The 17,519-nt window shown below is 55.2% G+C and overlaps 1 protein-coding gene across 1 annotated transcript in view; it reads left to right on the forward strand.

Moving 5' to 3' along the window:
* The window catches only part of LEMD2 (LEM domain containing 2), a 17,501-nt gene extending 360 nt beyond the window's left edge, over positions 1–17,141 (forward strand). The window contains exons 1-9 of the mRNA XM_029243379.1: positions 1–592; positions 2,291–2,331; positions 5,556–5,631; positions 8,739–8,815; positions 9,718–9,797; positions 11,460–11,605; positions 12,587–12,688; positions 12,766–12,868; positions 15,377–17,141. The exon at positions 1–592 is cut by the window's left edge and continues 360 nt beyond it. Of these exons, the coding sequence (XP_029099212.1) occupies positions 1–592; positions 2,291–2,331; positions 5,556–5,631; positions 8,739–8,815; positions 9,718–9,797; positions 11,460–11,605; positions 12,587–12,688; positions 12,766–12,868; positions 15,377–15,527 (1,368 nt within the window). The 3' untranslated portion in view covers positions 15,528–17,141. The remainder of the gene's footprint in view (positions 593–2,290; positions 2,332–5,555; positions 5,632–8,738; positions 8,816–9,717; positions 9,798–11,459; positions 11,606–12,586; positions 12,689–12,765; positions 12,869–15,376) is intronic.
* Positions 17,142–17,519: the final 378 nt, after the last annotated feature.

Genomic DNA, 17,519 nt, shown 5'->3' on the forward strand with positions numbered 1-17,519 from the left:
CGGCTGCGGGAGGAGGCCCGGGCAAGGGGCGAGGAGCGGCTGCGGGAGGAGGCTCGGCTGCGCGAGGAGGCTCCGCTTCGCGCCCGGCCCGCCGCTTCCTCCCTGCGGTCGGAGCCCTGGCTCTCCCCGCCGGCCTCGGGCCCGGCCTACGCGACCTCTGGGGCCTACGGCGACATCGGGGCCTCCACCGCTTCCTGGTCCAGGAGCCGCGGCCTCGCCTACCCTCCCCGCCCCGCGCCGCTCAGACGCCGCGCCTCGGTCCGGGGCAGCTCCGAGGAGGACGAGGACTGCCGGCCACTCGACAGGGCCGCGCCGGGTCCCGGCCACGGAGTCCGTCGGTGGTGGGCCTCGTCCCCGGCCCCGGTGCGGCCGTCCTCCGCCCTCCTCGGCCCCGACCCGCGTCCGGGCCTGCGGGCGACGAGAGCGGGCCAGGCGGGCGCGGCGCGGGCCCGGCCCGAGGTGGGGCGGCGGCTGGAGCGCTACCTCTCCCGGCTCTTGCTCTGGGCCAGCCTGGGGCTGCTGCTCGTCTTCCTGGGCATCCTCTGGGTGAAGATGGGCAAGCCCTCGGCGCCGCAGGAGGCGGAGGACAACAGTACGTCCCGGGCCGGCGCAGGGGAGGGCCTTGAGCGCGCGTGTGTCCACCCGGATAATCCGCCCCCACCCCCACCCCTCCGCCCCGGTCCTCTCAGCACCAGGCTGAACACTCCCGGGCCTTGTTAGATGTCTCTGGCCATCTTCTTCCTTCCAGACTTTGACTTTTTTTTCTCCAGTTATGGGAGGAGAGGCTGGGATTCCTTAACTTTGTCCTATTCTCATTTTCTGCCCTAGCTCTCCCTACTAATCTTCCTTTCAACCACGTGCTGGAAGCAATCTTTCTGTGGTCATTTTTATTCTCCCTCTCCAGAGAAAGCCCTCTGACACACCCCTCTAAAGTCCCCCCCCCCATTGCTTTTGAGTTCTTTCTTTCCTTTTGATTTCTTGCTCTTTCACACATTAGTGCCCGTTTGAAGGCACCCCAGGTGTCACGGCTCACAGATAGGCTCAGGTTGGGGTCCCAACTTCGCAGCACCAAAAAGGCCACATACTCCACTTCTTTGGACCACAGGACCCTCATTTGTCAAAGGATTATACTAGCCCTGCCTCTGAGACAGGTGTGGAAGAGCCTTTTAAAGAGTTTAAACTGATGTAAATGATGGCATTTTTCACTGCCGCACCTTCTTGGGGTGTGTTAAAAGAGAGGGTCCCGTGACTCAAGGATGTTCCTAGCCATGCTTCTGTCCACAGATAGTTCCGTGATAAGACATGCCAACAAGAAGTCTGCAGGATACAGTATGTTAACGAATAGTTAAGGGTTCGTGTTTCCTAAAAGGAAAATTTGCTTCTTCCATAATTCTGGGCTCTAGGCTAATAGGAAACAGCACAAAGACCATTTCCTTATAAATTTAAGTATAAAATGACTCTAGTTCACTGACTTTTAATATTCTTTGCAAAGAATGATTGTGATTAATACTATTCCCAGCCTCTAGCCCAGGCCACATCTTTCCACGCCTAGCAGGAACAGCCAAAATGCAGGGAAAGGCTAAATTATGTCTTAGCTGTTGCAGCGGATGGATATTTGGGTGTATGAACAAGTCTGTGGGCACGAGGATCCCAGGCTCGTGCACACACCCAAATAATTTCTTGACTATGAGAGCAGTTTAACCCACCTGTTAGAGAAATTAAGCAGTCCCAGGAGTGTCATGGTACCATACTGGTACTAACTATAACTGTTTACATTGGTGACATCAAAAAACGGTATACTGTGGTATTTACTGCTGAGATGCTTTAAGACAATAGCTCCTGGATAGATACTGGGATTTACCTGGAATTCCCCTCCCGTGATAGCATTAATCCCTGTTTAACATAGCGTGTACAATTTATAAAACCATCATATGTGTTGTCTTGTTTGAGACTAAGTCTGAGTTAAGCAAGAAGGCTTTAGTGACACCATGTTATGATGAAGAAACAGGTTCAGAGTGGTTAAGTGAATAGTTATCTAGTATCCTGTGGCTAATCATTTTCCCCTGGGATTAGAACACAACTGTACTAGTCCCTAATCCAAGACCGAGAACCCCTTACGTTTCTTACTGTCCGCATTTTTAAAATGCCTCATTTAGATGACATCTTTCTAATCACCCCCCGCTTATGTTGGTAATGTTTTACTTACCCTGAATTTTGAGAGTGATCCCTTTTTGTACCCTTTCCCACAACCCGCACTTTTAATTTCCTCTGTTTCTTTTCTTGGTCTCAGTGAAATTGTTGCCAGTGGACTGTGAGACAAAAACAGATGAGGTGAGTTTGAGTTTCTCTAGCTTTTGTTCTTCCTCCCAAGGATGTTGGCCTCTATCAGGAGGTAAACTTGCCCACAAAAAGATCATAATAGGATCGCTTTCAGGAGTGCTTCCTGTAATGTATCAGAGTCATATAGTGTTCCCTGATGTATGTGTCAGACTCAATTGTGGCAGTGAAGGAGTACTTGAAACAGAATTGACCTTCCAAGATCCAGCCCCCGGCTTGTCACGGGAACTCTCCCATCAGTCACGGCATTAAGGACTTTAATCTTCTGCCTAAGTCGATGTGGGGGGATGCAGTAGGTTGTGGTCGAGGGACCTCACAAGCTCCCCTCGCTTCAGGAGGAAGGGCTGGCAGCTTTTTAAGCATCAGGAGGCCAGGTTCTCAATTCCACATTCTCCAGTTGTACGTCTGTGGCTCTGAAAATGCTGTTCTGATCTGAAACGTCATCAGGGAGGTGTTTTAAACACATCTGAAGTGGAGTTAGCCCTCTTAGTCTATAGATTTGTTTTATGAAGCTTTAATGTTCCCTACAAATAATATTTGGGGAAGGTGAGCAGCCCCATCCATTTACGAGTCATGAAAGCAGCATTACCGAGGAGCCGGGGTGCTCTGGTACAGGTGGTAGTCTGGGGAAGATACGAGGCAGTACATTTTCAGGTCATAAATCCTGCCAGGAGGAGCCTCGTGCTGCCAGAGGGCACGACTTAGTAGTCTCATTATTAAGTGTGCAACGCCTTGCCTCCCTGAGCCCTGAGTGCACATCTCTGGCAGCCTGGGGGCTGGGAAAGTAACCACCCACGGTCATTTCCAGGCCCCTGCGTTGACTCTCTTACCTGTGTTAACGAAGGGGCATCCTGACGCAGACAACCGGTTTTATTTCCCTTTGGCTTCTGCTGTGTCGTATTTGGGGGGTGTTTTTATTACACGTATTTATTGCTTTCATCCACCAGATGTCTTTGCTTCCCTGTTGTTTTGTAAAAACAGACTCATCATAATTATAATCTGCCTTCTATCATAAAAACTGCAGGTGATGATTGAAGGAAGTGGCCCAGAAAATGGCCAGAAGGGGAAACTAGAATTTTGAAGGCTGAAAACAAAAACAGGGACCAAAAATACTTTTTCTGTAAGACTTCTCTGGTGATGTTAGTTTCATTTGTCTTTTATTTAGAAACGGGTTCCCTGGTTTCTGTCTCTTGGTCCTTCACACCTCTGAGTGTATCAGGCCCAAGACGGAATGACAGATAAGCTCCGGGGTGCTCCTCTGCGCTGGACGCACCCGGCCCCACCTGAGTGAGCCAGTCGGGCACCATCCAGGTCCTCGCTAAAGACTTGCTCAGCGAGCACAGACAGGCAGGGCCTGCGCCACGACATCACAGGCTCCCTTCTGTTGCAGTGTTGGGCTCTGTTGAGCTGAGATTTTATGGGGTACCCTTGGCCTTCATGGTGGGTGGACACAGGAACAGGCGGGTTGGGAGGTGCTTCTCAGCTTGGGTGAGTTTCTTGCTGAGTCTCATTCCTTGTGTGGCTCAAGCTCACCCAGAACCCAGAGGGGCATTTGGGTTTCAGATACACGTATTCTTTCCCTTCTCAGCTGACTGTGACTCTGTTTTTCTTTCTGCCTTTGTCCTGCTGAAACCCTGGGGATGGGCTGGGAGCGGGTGTGTTGTCTTAATCGGGCTGTCTCGTTGTCTGGTACCTTCTGTCCTTTAGGTGATATCAGCCCTGCTTTGCCTAAATGTCTGTGAGTTTGGAACAGTATTAATTGCTACTGCTTTTTTTTTTTTTCCTGGTTGCAACAATAATAGATATTTAGAAAATTTGAAAAATGTGACAAAAATCGCTCGTGATTCTGAGACCTAGAGATAATCACCGTTAACGTTTTGGGAGCATTTCCTTCTCACCTTATCTCTCTGTGTATGTGTGTCTGTAGAATTGGGATCTCTGTGTATTTAGTTACATTTGACACTTATTTATCAACTTTTCCCATATTGTTAAATAGCATTTAAAAAGTAGTTGGGGTTTCTAACTCTACTAGGAGGCACGTCCGTTGTTTCTGGACATTTATAGTCATGTGCCTAAATCTTGGTCGCATCATTTCATACCTTGTAAAGGCATTTAGGGTCTTTAGGCCATGTGAAGGGACAAATCTTGGTCTCTGAGACTGTTAGAAACCAAATTAGATCAGGGCAACAAATGAGCCCCGAGAAGGAAGACGACCTTGGTTCCTTCTGTAGCTGCAGAGCCAGGTCCAGAACCCAGACTTTCCACTTCCAGTGCAGGTCTCTGCCCAGTGACAACCCAGAAGAGGCCTGGAGTTCGAGGGGTGGGGGCTTGGAGTCGACTGGCCACACTCCAAGTGGCTCCACCATCTACTATGAACTGTGGGTTCTTGGTGGCCCACTTAAGGTCTCTAAACCTTGGACCCCTCGCCTGAGAAATTGGGGTACAGTGAGGAGTGCAGCGAGGATACAGTGCTCCCTCACATATAGACCACTCGGCATGGCACCCGGTCTGTCGTCCACTCTCAAGGAAGAGCGGTCTTTTTTAAATGTTCCACATCCAGTAAGTCTAGCAAAACGGTGTCCCCACTGTTACAGGTGCTGAAGGAGTAGATGTGCAGATATTCTGATTTTCTCAGACAGGTGACATTTATTTTCTCCCTACAGTTGCAAGATTGCTCGAAATTTTCCATTTCCAGGGAAACGCAGTCTAAGATTAAACATTTGCATCAGATAATCCACAAAGTAGACAATCCACAGGCAGATTGTAGACACTTGGCTCTCCAGAAACGGACAGGAATGGCCCACGGGGGAGACCAGACTGCATCGTGCAGCGTTTGCTCTTCCCTCTGAGGAGGCTGGGCTCCTGCATTTCCCCACAACCACACCGCCCCTGCTCCACGGCCCCACCAATGGCCTTTATTCCAACGGGGACCACGGGGCAGAGGCCCAGGAGCCTCCAGGATGGTGGACCCCTAGTTACTGTGTCTGCTGTCCATCTGCCTCTGCTTTTATCGTGTTCTTTTCAGTCAGTTAACCCAGTATTTATCGGCCCTATCCCTGGGCCCACCCCTTTGCAGAATTTGTTGTCATTGTTGTTTTAAAGTATGAGGTGTACCTTGCTGTTGAGTCCTTGACGGTGTAGCTGAACAGGTAAAATCAGACAGACAGGGCCGCCTCACCCACCCCTCCTTGCTGACCGCTTGTCCCGTGCCCTTCCAGTTCTGTCAGGCCAAGCAGAAGGCGGCCTTGCTGGAGGTGCTGCACGAGCTGTACAACTTCCTGGCCATCCAAGCGGGTGAGTAGGTCTCCCGAGGCCCAAGACTCCTCAAGAGTGGGTTGTGGGCTGAGATGCCGTGTCATCTCCCAGAAGACACGCTCAGAAGCCCAGTCTCCCCTTCCCTGCCTCCCCACAGACGCATCTTGTTTAAGCCTTGCATCTGGGCAAAACGCATAGGTTCCTGAAGGATCCCAGGGGTCCTGGCACGTGCATAGGCCTTTTAGCAGATGTGCCCCCTTCTCTGGGATGCCCCCCACCTAATGTTCTGGGGGTCCGTGTTGCACTGGAAGGGCCCAGGCCTCAGGTATTCTCAGAGTCTGGGTCCCCCAACCTGGAGGGCCTCCCTGTACCAGGTGGTCGGCCCAGCTCGGTGTAGAGGCCTCTGCAGGTGGAGCGGTCTGAGCGGTGGGCCAAGCACCTTCAGGCCCGGCCCGCCCTCCTGGGCCCTGGTGTCCCATGTCCCCATCTGGCTGTGGGACACCAGACAAGTCCCTGACATCTCAGGGCCTCCGTCTCCCCATCTGACTGAATGATCTTGGGTCTGTCTTTTCTTAACCAAATGAAAGCCAAGTGCTGTTCTCTAGATGCCCCCCTGAAATCTCCTCCATCCAGAAGTCTCCCCCACTGTTTTCTTTGGTAAACATGTTCCTTGAGGCCAGAGATGGCACCTGCATTATGCTGTGTCCTGCCTGACACCTGGCATCCAGGAGGCTCTCCACATCACTGATGACGTGGGTGACGGCTCAGGGCTTGTGCCTGTGTTAAGTGTACTCGACTCGAGAACCAGACGTCAGTCTGTGGGAGGTTCAAGGGGCGCCTCTCACCTGTAGGGCCAACCCTTGTCTAAGGCTGTCGCCGGGAAGTCAAGGTTGGGTGGACTTGTACTGGGCCCTCAGTCCTCAGGGCCAGTCTTGTGGGTCTCAGCTCTGCCACCTCCTCCCTCCTGACTGCTGGGAGACTGGGGTGGTCAGGGAGGCTTCTGAGAGCTCCTCGGAGGAGAGGTAGGAGTTGGGGCTCAGAGCATCACAGTCATCTGTGGCCCAGGTGCTTGGCATATAAATTCTGGCCTGAGGGGGTGTTTGAAACCTTTGTGACTCAATTGTGGTCCAAGGTCCAGCAACATCAGTGTCACCTGAGAGCTTACTGGAAATGCAGAATCTTAGTCCCATCTCAAACTTATTGAATCAAAGTCTGAATTTTACTAAGTCCCCCAGGATATAAAGTCGAGAAGCTCTGCTCTTAAACCGTGGATCCTAGTAGACAGTTCTCCTCCATCCCACCCTCCTTGTGTGGTCCTGGCTCATGCCATCAAGGGGCCTAGTACCCACTGTCTTCCCACAAGCCAGGCAGGGGCAGCCCTGAGGGTATGTGTCTCAGTGAGACAGGCCGCAGGGCCGTGCAGGCTCTGTACTCAGCCATACTCCCTCCCCCCACCTCCTGCTGGAGGTCAGCTATGGACAGGGCACTGGCTGGCCTTTGCAGGACACAAGGCGATTCAGCCCAGAATCCTGCCCACAGGCTGCCTGTGGTCTAGTAGAAGAGATAGGCTACCTACCCCCCTGACCACTGAGTGGTATAAAACACCATTGGATGAGAACCAAGAGGCCAGAACTTCTGGGAGGCACAATGCCTTTTAGCCAGAGTAGTCAGGAAAGCGTCACAGGGGAGGTGGCATCTGTGCCAGGCCTTGAAGCCCGGGTGGGATTAGTTACGTATTTGTGGGGGAAAGGTGGGGCCAGAGAGGCAGGAAATTGTAGGGTCAGAGATGGAAGCCACTTCACGAGGAAGGAGAAACAGAGGGAATGGAATTTGGAAAGGCCAGTTGAGTCCCACCCTGGCTGGCCATGGTTGCCAGGCCACTGGGAGTCCCTTCTGAAGGCAGTGAGGGCCGGGAAGGCTTCTGAGCAGGGGGTGATGGACGGAGAGCCAGGTGCCAGGGAGGCAGCTGTGCCAGCAGTCTGAGTGGAGCAGTGGCAATTCAAGCAGAATCATTTTAAAGCTTTGTTGACCAAACATGGATGAGAAAGGGGAGAGGAGGAAACCAGGAGACCTTGGCAGTGGTCCTGGAAGGCCTAAGCAGGGCAGGGTGATCTGGGTGGGGCAGGAGCACGGGAGAAGCCAGCTGATTCTCAGGGGACCCAGAAGGACGAGATCAACTTTGAAATAGGAGGATTTGGCTGTGTTAGGGGGTGAGGGGCAGGCTTCAGTTCATTCTCAAGATTTTTTAAATATTATCTTCAGCCACTCCCTCCCCAGCACACACACAGGCTGGCCATCGCAGCCCCCAGGCTGTGCCAGGTCAAGGGCAGTCAGGCCGTGTATGGGGGTGGAGGATCTTGTACGGCCCCAGCCCTGCACTGTCCCTGCTTCCAAGGGGCTTAGTGGTGAAGCAGCACCTGGTGAGTGAGCCGCCGTGGGTAATCAAGAGCCGAGGGCTGTGGCAGGGCCCCAAGTCCAGCCGATTTGGCTAAACAAGAGGCCCCTAGGGCTGGGGGCTTTTCAGAGGGGCTGGGCCTTGGGCCAGGCCTGGGAGCCTGGGCAGGACTAAGGGGGAGGCTCCCAGCTCCATCCTAGATGGGAGCCAGCCACCCAGGGTGCTCAGAAGAGAGCTTTGGAGCACCATATCGGGGCCCCAGCACATAGACACCCCTTCTTCCATGGAGCATTTTGGACATCCCTCCCTAGGGCCCCTCAAAACCTGGCATTCTAGGTCACCTGCCTGTGTCATGGGTCAAAATCCTTGCAATGCAACAGCCTCCCTGCCTTGCTTTTTTCCTAGGCTGCGTTTATTTATAGTGCCATCCCAGTGCCTTCCGAAGCTGCCTGTCTGATCCTTTTAGGGATCAGTTGCAAACAGACCTTGTTATTGGGCAGCTTTTTAGTCATTTAATGCAAATCACTGCACTGCTTTGCAGGTCAGGTTTTAATGATCTGGAATCGATCCAAGCTAAGTGGCTTTTGATCTTGCTGCAGAGTGAAGATGCCCCACAGAACCTGGAGCCGCCGGGCCACATGTTCCACATCAGAGCTGATGGCTTGATTTTTTGCTGCAGTTTTTAGTTGGTTTCAGGGTAAATCTTTTTCACCTCTTCTTTGTATTTGAAAGTGTGTTTTTTCCCTCCTAGGTAATTTTGAATGTGGAAATCCAGAGAAGCTAAAAAGCAAATGCATTCCTGTAATGGAAGCCCAGGAATATATAGCAGTAAGTAGGCTGCAGTGCGCTCCGTTCCCGGGAGGTCCTGGTGCTTTTGTATTGATCTCTCAAGCCCTGCGTTTTTTTTTTTTCCCCTTTTTGTTTTGTGTTTGCTTTCTCTTTTTTAAAAAAAAAATTGTTTTAACTCAGTTGAGTGTTAGGCTACCTTAAGTTAAGGCAATGATGGGGTGACTGGGCCCAAGGTGAGCGGTGAGCCAGAGCCAGGCCTGCCGCAGCTCGTTCCTGACCTGCTGCTCCCTGACCAGCGGTGTGGGCTGCTGCCGCTGCCCCTTCTTTAAGTGGCCCTGTGACTTGCCCTTCCTTTGACTCATTCTTCCCCCCTTCTCAGCAGCCTTAAGACATTTAACCTGTCATTCTCTCCCCTCAGGATTACCGTCTGGGTTGCTCTGAGTCCATTTGATTTTCGGTGTGGCCTCAGGATGACAGAATTACAGATTTTTGGAACTGGCAGAAACCTAAGGGGTCACCTCGTCCAATTTTCATTTCACAGATGAGGAACCTGGGGCCTAGAGAGGGGAGGGACTTGCCGAAGGCCACACAGCCGGGACTGGCTGCAGGGCCCCCACCCCGACACTCTTTCATCTCACTGCAGATGAGCTGCCAGCTCTCTGGCCTGGTGCTTCAGTCCTTGAGAAAATTACATGCTTCTGCTGTCTCAGACCTGCATTGTTTTCCTGTGTGTGCTTCCACATCACCTGCTCTGGTTATAGCCTCTTCCCTGGTATCGTCAGCTACAGACTTCCTTCCTGCCAGCTTGCTGGGCATTTAGCAGAACAGGGCTTTGGGGCAGTCGGAGGACATGGAGAGGGCTTCCTTAATCTAGCAGCAGAATAATATCGCTCCAACTGCTCCGCCCAGATGGAGGACTAATCTCCCACCCCCTCCCACAGAATGTGACCGGCAGCTCCTCCGCCAAGTTTGAAGCCGCACTGACCTGGATACTGAACAGTAACAAGGACGTGGGCATCTGGTGAGTGTGGGCGGGGCGTCCGGAAGCACCTGAGGCCCTGTCATCGCCCATCAAGGTGTCTCAGGCCGGGAGGTAGAGGGCAGGTCTCCCAGCCAAGTCATCTTGGGCCAGGCCTGAAGCTGGGCAGCGGAAGGAGAGGCATTAGGAATGCAGTGTAAGGAGCAGTTTCAAAATGAGACACAAAAATCCAGGTGTCAGGGTGATCGCCTGGCAGTCCAGCTAAACCTGTTTCAGGTAACTCAGTCTGTGCCCCTTTCCTTCACGGGCCCCGCACAGTTTGCTGGAGATGGCATTTTTTTGCACTTCCTTTCCTTGGTGCTAGTTTTCATTTGTAGATGAAATGATTCTGAATGTTGGTTTCGTTCAGTATGGAAATTGCAAAAGGAAAGACTGGGTTTTATTCCAGCTGGGCAGTTCCACCTGTTTCTGTCTCTGGTGAGCACGGTTAGCAGAGACAGCGTGCCCTTCACCCTCCTGAAAGGCCCTATCTGGCTGCTCGGCCCAGGGGTGGGTGGGCACCAGCCACTGCCTGATACCGGAGTCCCCTGCTGGAGAGACACTGGCTTCATCCCCCCCTCCCACCCTTCAGGGTTTGTCGGGGTCTCTGTTCAGGTTACAGCTGCTGATGTTAAAGCACACTCTAGGGTTTTGTTCTCTTCCTCTCTAATCTACGCAAATTACTGATTCCATCAGCAGTGCATCCAGCAGAAGCCCCTCGGGCAGCTCAGCCTAAAACTTGATAACTGGATGCATGGCACGATTAAAATTCTTTGGCTTAAAAAAAAAAATGAAGCTTCCCTGAGTGGCTGAGCGATTTTCCTGTGTGTTGGAAAGGCAGAAAACACGGATTTTATCCTTGGCAGCGTGCACTGAAGCTGCTAACGCAGAGGAATGATGACACTGCCTTTTCACATTGAGGAGGGTGGCCTGTGGGGAGCTGAGCCTGGCTCCCACGACCAGTGTTAGAAGTGGGTCGTGAGACTTCGCTGTACAGCAGAAATTAACACAACGTTGTAAATCAACTATACTTAAATTTAAAGAAAAAAAAAAAGTGGGTCATGAGAAATCCGGACAGTTTGGGCACCAGCCATTCGGCTGTGCAATCCAGACCAGGAGCTTGTTGCCTCGCCGGCAGAAGGCGGAGTGTCGGCAGCGTCCCTGCGCGTCCTGACGCCTCCTCTCTGGGGCTGGGGTCTGGCCTCCAGGAGCCTGGCGGTGTTCGTGCTCCTGAGTCTCGCAGCACCCCATGGTCTCTGCACGTAAACAGCTTATGTGCCTCCTCATCCCCGAGGAAAGGCACCCCCTCCCAGCCTCTGTTTCCATTCTTGCCGTGCTGCACAAAGCCGGTGACTCCGTAAACATTTCCATTTCTCTGTGCTGGGAGGGGGGCATCCAGTTTACACTTTAATCTTCTGCCGAACAGAGGGAGGCGTCGCTTCAGCGGCAGGGGTTCAAGCCTGCTGCCGTCTTTAAAGTTTTATTCTTTCTAAGTAGCTAACGTGGGAAATTTCTGGAAAGAGTGCAGCCAGGATAGCGAGTCCTTTTTATAAGCAAGCGGAGACCTCAAAGCCCCGCCTTCCTCCTCCTGCTGCTGATGGTGAGGCTTATACAGCGGCTCCTCAGAGCTGTTGAACGTGTCTACAGCCCTGTGTCCTGTTTCAGGTTGAAAGGGGAAGACCCGTCCGAGCTGGTGACCACGGTGGACAAGGTGGTCTGCCTGGAGTCCGCCCGCCCCCGCATGGGTGTCGGCTGCCGCCTGAGCCGCGCCCTGCTCACGGCCGTCACCAATGTGCTCATTTTCTTCTGGTGTAAGTCCCATCACTGTGTCACCCTGCCCCTCCCACTGCGCCTCCCGGGAGCCCAGCTCAGCAACACTCTGGGCATGGGTGACGCGGTCTCTCGGAGTTCGTTTCTGTCTAGTGAACCTGCGGTCTGTCTAACGAAACTGAGGAGGTGAACCAGTCAGCCTCTGCCCCGGGTCGTCTTTCCCTTTGGAGACTGGGTGGCTGGAGCAGGAAGATAACTAGAAGACATCCTGGATTTGGGGCCGGGGGCCATCAGCATCCCCGAGAGGGTGCTGGCTTGGGCTGGAGGTGGGCATTGTCCTTTCCGGCACCCCAGACCGCAGGCCGCTCCGAGGGGGAGACCCAGCAGGAGCTTGGCCTAATTTTACTCCCTGAACAATGTAAGCACCTCCTCAGGAGCTACAGACGCCCAGTGAAAGCAGGCAGGCCCAGGGTGCTGAGCGGCAAAGCAGAGTCTCCCGACACGAGGGGCTGCCTTTGAGCAGAGGCCTCGGGGTGTCTCTGAAGGCCAAAGGCCGTGACACAGAAACCACCAGCTCTGCAGAGAGAGCTGGGTTACAAATCACAGGCCGTCTGGGCGTGCACACGGCTCCCTCCGCCACGCCGGCAGGCACAGACGTCATTATTGGCAGCAGCATCTGGAATACAAAGGGCCCGGCATGTATATATGTATGAAACGCCGTGTTCTGGTTCACAAGGGAGGAGATGAAAGCCCAGAATGAGGTTGGGAGGAGCCGAGATCCAGACGGCTCGGGAGGCCTCTGTGGAGACAGCCGGCGGGAGGAAGATGATCACTTAATAGCCTGTCCTCCCTCTGCTTTTCCCAGTCCTTCGTTTCCTGCTTGCTAGCCCTGGGTCTGACACACAGTAGGTACTCATACCCCCTCAGCCTCCAGCGCAGTGACCTGCCCTAGTGAGACAGCCAGTGGGCGCCTGGCCGGGGAAGGTGGTGTGCACGATTAACAGTGCTGTGTTCCCTCCCAGGCTTGGCCTTTCTGTGGGGGCTCCTGATCCTCCTGAAATACCGGTGGCGGAAGTTGGAAGAGGAAGAGCAGGCCATGTATGAGATGGTGAAGAAGATTATAGGTGCGTGGCCCCCAGTGAAAGGGCTGCTGGCTTCTGCTAGAGGGTCCTCACCCTAAATAGTGCCCTCTGTCCTGCAGATGTGGTCCAGGACCACTACGTGGACTGGGAGCAGGACATGGAGCGCTACCCATACGTGGGCATCCTACATGTGCGTGACACCCTGATCCCGCCACAGAGCCGGTGAGACCCGGGTCGGACCCCACTGAGTGCCGCGGAAGGAGGCCCAGAGCCTCGAGTCAGTCATGTGGGGAGGGGGGCAGTTCAGCCCCAGGATCGCGGGAGGTGGGGCGCCATCCACACCTCTTGCCATCAGCTTATTAAGGCAGAGTGCAGACAAGAGGTACAGAAGCACAGTCCCGCTCCTCTGTAGAGGTGGCGCTTTGGGGAGCAACCCTAGGACCCGACCCCTCCCCTCCCCACAGGGCTTTGCAGGGAAGGACCTGATGGGTTTCCATGAATGGAAGTCCAGGCACAGAACATTAAGGGCTCTGATTCCATTGCTCGGTGATTCTCATGGTCCTGCTCTCTGGATGTTGTTGGCTGGCTGGAGTTCCTGATGGTCACAGGATGGTGGCCAGCAGCTAGCCGGAGCAACACCTGCCTTGCAACAGCCAGCAGGGGAGAGATGGGCTACCTGTTGCTCTCATGAGCAAGGGAAAACATTTCCAGAAGCCACCGGGGACACACCTCTTTGAGGCTCCACTGGTCAGAATTGGTTACTTGTCTATTCTTGAATCATGGTCGAGGTCACCCCAAGAGGAGCTGGAAGAGTAGAGCATTTAAGGGCCCCTTTTAAACGTGAAAATGCTTAATAACTCTCATGCCCACCCCACCCCCGGGACAGTGGCAGGCAGGAAGCTTAGAGCAGACCAACCATGGTGTGGGGCTTGTGCTAGCTGTTGGTCCCCAGCATGAGTCTGCCACACAGCCCTCCATCTCTCAGGGGAGGCCACTGGTAGATCCAGACTCCCCCCTAATTCCTGGACCGGTCAGAATTCATCATCATGTGGCCATGGGTAATGCCCTGTTTGAGCTGTAACACAGATAATCCCACTGCCTTGCAGAGGGGCTGTGTTGAAGAGAGGTCATCATTCATTCATTTCCTCAACAAATGTTTACTGAGCACCTACTGCATGCCACACTCTACTGGGTCATGCGGAGACAGGGAGAGGAAGAAGCAAAAATCCCTGCCCTGCTGGAGCATTGGTTCTGGGGAGAAAGAAGACAAGATGCATAAGGAAGATGTGTTGCCACTAGGTAGTGGCAGGTCTTAAGGAAAGGGGAGCAGGGTGTCAGAGAGGTGGCCTCCCACCTCACTGAGGCAGCGCGGAGCACTTGAGCCCTCATCAAAGGGCAGCACGCGTGGTCATTTTAATAAGAGCAGGAAGTGGCACTGCAGCTTATCGGGGGCTTGGGCCACCACACCTCGGCTCCTGTGCATCGGTAGAGACTGCAGGCGGGCAGCTGCCCCGCAGGGCCTGGACCCTGTCCCTGAGCCCAGGAGGCTCAGCCACCCGGTCAGTGTAGCCAAGCTCTTGACTCGTAAGGACCCATCAGCTCCTGTGGGCCCTGCGCGGGCATACTGCCCTGTGGATGAGGGCCCGCTTGTGGGAGGTTGGGGGAGATGTGAAGAGCTTGTCCAGGGAGGCACACGGGGGCGGCTTGTAATCACCTGGTAACGGGCAGCCTGGGAAGGGGGCTGGGGATGAGGCCGTGGCCCCCACACAGTGCCAGTGCCCCCCCCTCAGGGACCCGGTGTGAGGGGCTCAGCCCCCAGGACCTGTTTGGCCAGGGCCAGACCAGCCAGGTGGGGGCTGCTGAACAGCCGTGGGGTTTGGTTGGCAGCAGGACCTCACCCCCCGGGAAGAAAGCCCCACCACCCCACTCTGCCTCCTGACACATGGGCCACCCTGGGAGTTTCCCTCCATTTGCGCACTCCCAGCTGAACCCCCTGCTTCCACACGTACCCATATTCGCTCTGCACGTGCGGGGCGCTGGGGAGTGGTCTGCAGTCAGACAGGAAGCCGGGGCTCATCGAAGTGTAGGTGTCAAAGCAGCCCTCCCCCACTGCCCTGGAATCTTGCTGTCTAGTTTGGAGGGGGAATGAGGAAATAGGGGGCTGTCCGAGGGGGTGCAAGGCCCCAGGGATCCGGCAGAGCAGGAACTCTGGTGTCTGTGAAGGGGCCCTACCTGGTGGCTCAGGTTCCAAAAGCAGCTCCAGCGTCTTGGCCTCCCCGGTTGGATGCCTGGTTCATCCCCGTCCCCTGAAGTGCTGTGGAGCCTGCACTCAACAGCCCAGTGGCCACTCTTTAATTAGCCCACGTGAGGCATTAAAATGCAGCCTGCACTGGAGGGGGGCGCCGCCCGGCTGGGCTGTAGCAGTAATGGGTCCCAGCAAGAGTCTTCCCACTTGGACACCTGGGGGGGGGGGGGGCTCCAGCCCCTTTCAGCTCACTTTAATTGAACGCTTTTGGAGCAGAGAATGTTGAGGAATCTCGGCGGCCCAAGAAATTTCTCTCGTCTGCAGGAGTCAAGTTAGTACCTGACCGCTCTTCTTCCCGCAGATAAATTCTGTGTGGGATCTTGGAGCTTTGTGCCCCCTTTTGTACAGAGGGCACGGCAGCGCTGGGCACAGCGGCCAAGGGCGCCGCCTGCCTGCTGAGCCTGCACCCCCATCCCTCGTTGCAGGAGACGCATGAAGCGGGTCTGGGACCGGGCCGTGGAGTTCCTGGCCTCCAACGAATCCCGGATCCAGACAGAGTCCCACCGCGTGGCCGGAGAAGACATGCTGGTGTGGAGATGGACTAAGCCCTCTTCCTTCTCTGACTCAGAGCGATAAACCCTGGGCGGGGCCTGTTCCCAATCAGCCTGTCCCCGGCCAGTCCCCTCCAGGGGCGTGAGAGGGCCACCATCCTGCTGGTGCTGAGTTCACACTTGCCTTGACTATCACCCTCCTCCTGACCCTGGTTCCAAAGGTGTCTCTGTGAGACTCTTCAGAGACGAGCTTTCAGAAGGAAAGCGTGGGCTTCCTCGAAAGGCCAGGTGGGCAGCTGCCCTCTGCGTTGGTCCGATCCTCTCTGCCCCATTTTGCTGGCAGAAAGGGGAGAAGGGTTTTTCATGGAAAGATAAAAGCTCAGCAGCCATGAGCCCCTGCAGAACAAGTGTGCAGCTGGGTGTGTGGAGCACGCGGCAGGGAGGTGGGCCCCGCGCCCGTGGGAGGTGGGTCGGGGTGGTGGCTGGGACGGCAGGGGTTGGGGAGCAGCTTGGTCATGTGCCTTCGGGGGGTGTTACGTGGGAGCTCAAGGGTGAGGGGAGAAAGCCTGTCCTCTAGCTGGATTGGGCCTCTTATCCCGGAGGGGTAAGGTGCTAGAAATTAGAACAAGTATTGTAGGAGAACTGTCTAGACACGCGGCCACGGGCACACGCGGCCTCAGGTCGGGAGGAATGAGCAGCTAGGGTTGCCCCAGGAGGAGCTTGGAGTCGGCGACGATGCGCCCCCCAGAGCGGAGAGGAGGGTCGAGCCGCTGCCAGCCCCATCTGGGCAGCCCCACCGGAGGCGGCAGCCCCACCAGAGGCGGCCTCCCCAGTCCAGGCCTGCAGCCGCGGCGCATCGCCGGATCGCGCTCCGGGACCTGGGGATCCTCGCACTTCCTATGGGCGAAGATTGTCTCGTTTACGGCGACCACGCCTCCCCACCCCGCGCACTTTGGCGGGAACTTCAGCCAGTGGTTTCAGTATGCTGGGTGCGGCCGCATCTCCTCCCTCTGCTGGCCACCAGGAGCGACCCCGCTGCGCGGACCTTCGCCCGCCCACCAGAGCCTCCCCAGCAGGCGGAGCGACCTCCGGAAACCTCCGCGGGGACCTTATTAGTTAAGGGCCGGGAGCCTCTCCATCAGAGCAGCATCTCCACAAGTTCTCGTCCGCGACGGGCGGGAGAGGGACCGAGCCGAGGAGACGGAACAGCTGCCTCCAAAAGGCATTAAGCACCTCTCTCTGGTCCTATTGGTATTTTTTGTTTCCTTAATAAAGCGCCAGTCTCTCTCATTTGAGCAATACTCTCTCTCATTTCCACTGATGTCTGGGTGATCGGCGGGGCCGGAGTCCGAGCGCCGGCGCCGTGGCAACGCAACAGTCTCATAATCAGGCTCCAACCAGAAGAAGAGACTGCAACAGGCTTCACTGTCAGGGCTGAAACTGTTGGATAAATAAACTGTTTATTAAAAATGGATGTGTTTCTCGTCCGTGGTTCTCTTCCTCTCCCCTCAAAGCAATGTGTGAGGAGAGGCAACGTCCTGAGTCATTAAGCGCTGGCCCGGGAGAGGTCAGCTGGAAGAGAAGGTGGGAGCAGCCTCCCTGTGACGGGTTCTCGGGCAAACCACATACCTCGGAGCCTTGGTTTCCACGTTTATAACACGGTGTGACGACCTACCCTGCAGGGTGAACTCGCAAGATGCATGCCTGGTTCCTGTGGGTGGCAAGGAGTGGGGGCTAATAGAGCCTCTTTCCTCCTGCCCCATTTCTGCCTTCCTCGAGGCCCCAGAGGCTCCTGGAGGTGCTCAGCACCAGCCCTGGGAGGGGGAGGAAGGAAGAGGCGGGTGAGGTTGGACGAGGCCTCTTGGCAGCTGATGGTGTCTCCTGGGAGGCAGGAGGTTGACATAGATGGCAGACTTGTCTCCTCTGGGCCGGTCACTGGGGAGAACAGCACAGTCCGGGGGACACGTGGGGGTCCCCCACCTGCAGTGGAGGCAGGGGTTTGCTGGGAGTGCTTTGGGGGTCCTGCTGCTCTCCACCAGCACTGCCTCTACCCTGGCGGCACAGCGGGTGAGCTGCT

This window comes from Monodon monoceros, unplaced genomic scaffold (genome assembly GCF_005190385.1).
Source record: "Monodon monoceros isolate NGI ecotype Baffin Bay Population unplaced genomic scaffold, NGI_Narwhal_1 Super_Scaffold_3, whole genome shotgun sequence".
Lineage (NCBI taxonomy): Eukaryota > Metazoa > Chordata > Mammalia > Artiodactyla > Monodontidae > Monodon > Monodon monoceros.